Genomic DNA, 5413 nt, shown 5'->3' with positions numbered 1-5413 from the left:
CGAGACTCGAAAGCGAGTCCGCGCAGCGAGCAGATCGACAAACGATTCCGCTCCGCGATGAAACCAAATCTCCGAATATAGGTTCTGAGAACACTCGAACCTTTCGTTGAGAAGTTTAAATTATTGCTCAAAATTAACTAAATCGGTGAGGCATTTTATCAGCCCCGATTATTGACTGTACAATCTCGCCGAATAGCACGTGACGCTCGAGTTACGTGGACGTGTGAGGGAATTGAAAAACTTCGGTTCCCGCTTGGCGAGATTATTAATAAAATTTAAAAGACTGTGGGTTTTCGTCCAACTTTCATGTGACGTTTGTGCTACGCGGTCATGAAAGGGGAATCGAGATAAGAATCGTTTCCCGTGTGTCGAAACTCCAGTCTCAGCAAGGGCTACGGCCCGATCAGTACTGACGACTCCACGGACTGCTGCATTTGACGCGGTCGTGCGAGGCTGGCATTATCACGGACTGCTGCATTTGACGCGGTCGTGAGGCTGACTTTCCAACGTCTCGCTGCAACCAGCGGTCGTCGGAAGTCCAGTTTCGGCCAGTGGCTACGGCCAACTCACTACTGATTTCTCCACGGACTGCTGCATTTGACGCGGTCGTGTGAGGCTGATTATCTTCACGTGACGTTTGAGTTTCGCGGTCGTGTAAGAATTTGTCGTACGGACTGCTGCATTCGACGCGGTCGTGCGACAAGTTGAATTGTCCGCACGGTTTTGTATATCACCCCTAGGGTGGTCTCTGACCGATACCCTACGTGGGCTCACCGTTTCTCAGGTCGGGGCTAAGAAATTCCGGACTTCTTAGCTCAACCTGCTCGAGCAACGCTCCTTGACCGCCAGTGAGTACGTACCCTGTGCGTAGAGCAACGCATAATGAGCACCGTGGTGTATGCTCCTTTAAACGTAAGACGCTACGTGCGCCGTTAAGGGCTACACCACACCGCGTCTTGTACGCAGGGAACGGTGAGAAACTGCGGTTTGGACAGCATTTGGAGCTTTACGACCTCCACCTGTTGTCCTTTCCTGCGGCATTCAACGATCGCTAAAAAGCGGAGAATTGAGAAATTAGATCTCTTCTTCCGCACAGCGATCGAACGGTTCTCGATTTGTGAGAACGTTCATAAATACAGTCCACTTATACATATCTCAGTTCGTCGAGACGTGTCTGTAATCTCCGCTCTTGAGTGCGAACGGCACAGACAGGAGCGTGCGAGATAGAGCGAGACAGGCGACGCGACAAGCGTTAATAGGTATTTAAATCCAGCCTTGTCTTTCCTTGTTACAGAACAACACATCGCGAACTTGGCCAGGAGAAGCCGGCCCAGGTTTTTTTCCCCAGACGTCGGACCGACGTCTAGGCGGTTTTTTTCCGTTTTTTTTTTCTTTTGATTGAAATAAACGTTTAATTTCTTGAGCAAATTCTGGTGCATCAATTTATTCAACACTTTTTCCCAGTGTCCTTTCCCTCGTAATCCGGACCACGTCAGACTAAAATAACCCCCCCTTAGGGCGGTTAAGGTCTTTATCCAAAGGTCCTTCGAGCCGGATTAAAACGAGGTTAATCGGGCCAGGAAAAAAGGGTGCACATTTTTTCACGTGTGAAGTTAACCACGTAAGAGGTTTTTTCGAGTTGATTGCTCCTCGATAACGCACACTATGGCCGTAGCACAGTTATCCATAGAAGTCGACCTCGACGACGAAATCGAAGACTTGGTCGATCTATGTGGTCAACTAAAACGGCTGGGCGTAAACCTTAAAAAACTAGGACGAGCGAAGTACTCAGAGCGAATGCTTGAGGAAAAACTCGAGCACGCTAAAGAAACTTGGCGCGATATACGCACCAAGTATGCTAACGTGCGGAAACAAATTCCTCCAGCGGAAAGACCGTCCCACGACATCTTTAAGCTGAATTATATGAGGAATGCCGAGGACGATTTCCAGGATTTCCAGGATCTTGTCCTTACTGAACTTGGCCGGCTGAGCGCTGAAACCAAACCAGCAACACCGGAAGTTCAAAGTAACATACCGATCGAGCTCCCGAAGCAACGATTACCCAAGTTCGGAGGGGATCCTCAGGAATGGGAACATTTCGAGGACCTGTTCACCTCCGGGGTCGTACGAAATGCAGGACTGTCAGATGTGCAAAGATTGCATTACCTGAATGCCTGCCTAGAGGGACCAGCTCTAGCGTCCATTGCTTCGATCGAGATCGTCGGCCGTAATTTTCCAGTGGCATGGTCGAAGCTGAAGAACACCTTCGGCCTCCCACGCATGGTCACGGGAAAATTGCTGGATAAGCTCCTGTTCCTAAAACCAATTGATACCGGTGATCTGGCTAGCATGCAGCAGATCACCGTGGGTTGTACACAGGCGCTCGCTGCCCTCGATAAGAAGGGCACGCCCGAACAGCAACGGGACTGGTTACTCGCGCATTGGGCGAAGCAAAAATTCTCGCCTGCGCTTGAGTTAGAGTGGCAGAAAACGCTCAACCTCTCGACCGAATATCCTACGTTTGAGGACGTACGGAGGTTCATCGAGATGCACTCTCGCGCACTGCTTTCCATGGACGAGAAGCGTCGCGAGGCTGCGCTTGCGCCTGCCACGAAACCGAGCGCACGTAGTCATAGTAGGACTCGGGAAACGAGATCTGCCTCGAGACACGTGCGCAGCCATAACACCGTTGTGGAAACCGACACGGCTGCACAGCTGCGGGGTTCAAGGACCAACGCCGTGAGGCAGGTTGGCCCTGCGCAAAAGCAAATGTGCGGGTTCTGTACCGGACCGCACAGCTTATTGCAGTGTAGCCCGTTTTTGGTTCTGCCGGCAAAAACACGTAGCCAATTTGTGCAGGGTCGCCATTGGTGTGTACAATGCCTGGCCTCCACCCACACAGTGCTACGGTGCCAAAGCCCCGAAGTATGCGCGAAGTGCAGTGGCAAGCACCATTTCCTGCTGCATTACGCGCAAAACCGGGAAGACAATAATACGAGGCCGGTTGCAAATAATTCGTACGATAATCGCGAGGAGAGGCGTGCGAACGCTCCTCCACGTAGATGGGCCAGGTCGAAGCCGAAAACGAAAACTCCGGCTTTAAATACTACCGCAAATAATGCCTCGACATCGCACTGTACCGCGCTCGGTACAGGAGCACCGAGGCCGGTGGTATTGGCCACGGCACAAGTACGAGTGTTCGGAAAGAACGGTGCAACGCGAAGCGCGCGTGCACTGCTGGACCAGGGCTCGGAATCGTCTTTCGTGTCCGCCAGCTTAGTCAACGACCTCCAACTAATGCGCAGACGAACTCCAGCCACGGTAACGGGTTTGGGGGGCGGTCAGGCGCAAATTATAAAATACAGCGTCGAGTTGAGTCTCGCTGAGGTAACAGCCATCAAACCGACATGTGGTACAAACGCGTACGTCGTGCCAAAAATCACGACCTACCGTGCACCGTCGGCGAACGCGCTTGATCACAGCGCGTTCAGTGGCTTAACGCTGGCTGACCCGGACCCCAAGGACGATCGGAATATTGAAATTCTAATTGGGGCGGACCTGTATGCACAGGTAATCCGACCGGGATTCCGACGCGGAGGAAAAATGGGTCCCATCGCCCAAGAAACTGTGTTTGGCTGGATCATATCCGGCCCGATAAACGCAGCGGGTGAAAACCAGAAAACCGTACAGACGCTGCATTGCACCGTCCTCGAATCGCTTGATTACGCGATTCGGCGGTTCTGGGAGACCGAGGAAATTCCCTCGACCTCGCTGCGGACCAAGGCGGAGGAGGAGTGTGAATCATTCTTCCGAAAAACCGTCACGCGGGACGCAACGGGACGTTTTGTAGTCCGGTTACCTTTGAATCACCCGAGCCCGGACGAAGCGTTAGGAAGTTCCTTCCACATAGCGCTCTCCGCTCTCACAAGGTTGCATAGGAAACTGGACGGCGACGTGGCCCTCAGAAGGGAATACTCGGAGTTTCTCGCGGAGTATGAGTCCTTAGGTCATATGACTCGAATCGAGCCCATTGACAAAACTAGGCTCTATATCCCGCACAGAGCGGTCATTCGCACCGAAAGTACGACAACCAAACTGCGGGTCGTATTTAACGCGACCAGCAGAACGGTTGGAGGCCGCTCTCTAAACGACATCCTACACGTAGGTCCAAAATTGCAGAACGACATTACCTCGGTTCTAACGAGGTGGCGTCTGCATGAATACGTGTTGGTGGCTGACATTGAGAAGATGTTTCGACAAATTCTAGTTGCCCCACAGGATCGTCGTTTCCAATGCATCTTATGGCGCGTGCCCGAAACCGAACGGCTAGAAGCGTTCGAGTTAAATACCGTTACATACGGAACGGCGTGCGCCCCATACTTATCGATGCGAACCCTTCTCGAACTGAAGGAGCAGGATGGAGATAGATTTCCTCTCGCCGCTCCTATTCTCGAGAAGGATACATACGTCGATGACGTATTCATGGGAGCGCCCGACAAACCCTTGCTGGAAAAAATTCGCACTCAAGTGTGCGAGCTCCTGCAAGGAGGTGGGTTCGAGTTGAGAAAGTGGGCCGGAAACTCGCCACAATTGCTGCGAAACATCCCCCAACACGCTCACTCCCACGCCGTAGACCTCACCTTGTTCGACGATACCGAACTAAAGGTGCTCGGTTTACGATGGATACCGTCTGGAGATTATTTTTATTTTAATCTGCAACGGTTTCAACCATCTGCGTCACCGATGACAAAAAGAAATTTGTTCTCGGAGATTGCCAAGCTGTTCGACCCGCTCGGCTGGTTATCACCAGTCGTAATTCGGGCAAAGATTTTGATGCAGTCCCAATGGCTGGAGAAGATCCAGTGGGACGACCAAATCTCAGCAAATACGCTAAAAACGTGGAACACGTTTTGCATAGACTGGAGCAGCTTGAAGGAATTAAAATTTCCTAGATGGGTCCGATACGGAGCAGACACAGTTTCCGTGGAATTGCACGGATTCTGCGACGCCTCACGCGCAGCCTATTCGGCCGTCACTTATTTACGCGTGATGACGACAAGCAATGACGTTTTTACGACATTGATAATGGCAAAAACGCGAGTGGCTCCGATCAAAACGCAGTCCATCCCCGTTCTGGAATTGAACGGGGCTGTGCTCCTCTCCGAGCTTGTGATGCACGTAAAACGGTCACTTTCCTTGAAAGTGGACCGCGTAATCTGCTGGACAGATTCTACGATTGCACTCGCTTGGTTGAGGAAGCATGCGTCGACCTGGAAGGTTGTGATTGCCAACCGAGTGTTGAAAATCCAGACTTCGCTTCCGAACACTGAATGGCGTCATGTTCCTACGCGCTTCAATCCCGCGGAGTTAAATTCGCGTGGAGTGGAAGCTGCGGAACTCCTTCAGTCGGAAC

At 51.8% G+C, this 5413-nt stretch overlaps 1 protein-coding gene across 1 annotated transcript; it reads left to right on the top strand.

Moving 5' to 3' along the window:
• Positions 1-1665: 1665 nt before the first annotated feature.
• LOC143350679 (uncharacterized) lies at positions 1666-4933 on the top strand. The gene is made up of 3 exons (XM_076782701.1): positions 1666-2026; positions 2138-4665; positions 4919-4933. The coding sequence occupies exons 1-3, from the start codon at positions 1666-1668 to the stop codon at positions 4931-4933; spliced, it is 2904 nt and encodes a 967-aa protein (XP_076638816.1).
• The last annotated feature ends 480 nt before the right edge of the window (positions 4934-5413 follow it).

The sequence above is a fragment of the Colletes latitarsis genome, unplaced genomic scaffold, assembly GCF_051014445.1.
Source record: "Colletes latitarsis isolate SP2378_abdomen unplaced genomic scaffold, iyColLati1 scaffold0013, whole genome shotgun sequence".
NCBI classification, from domain to species: Eukaryota; Metazoa; Arthropoda; class Insecta; order Hymenoptera; family Colletidae; genus Colletes; species Colletes latitarsis.
This window is presented reverse-complemented; position numbering and strand designations above follow the sequence as displayed.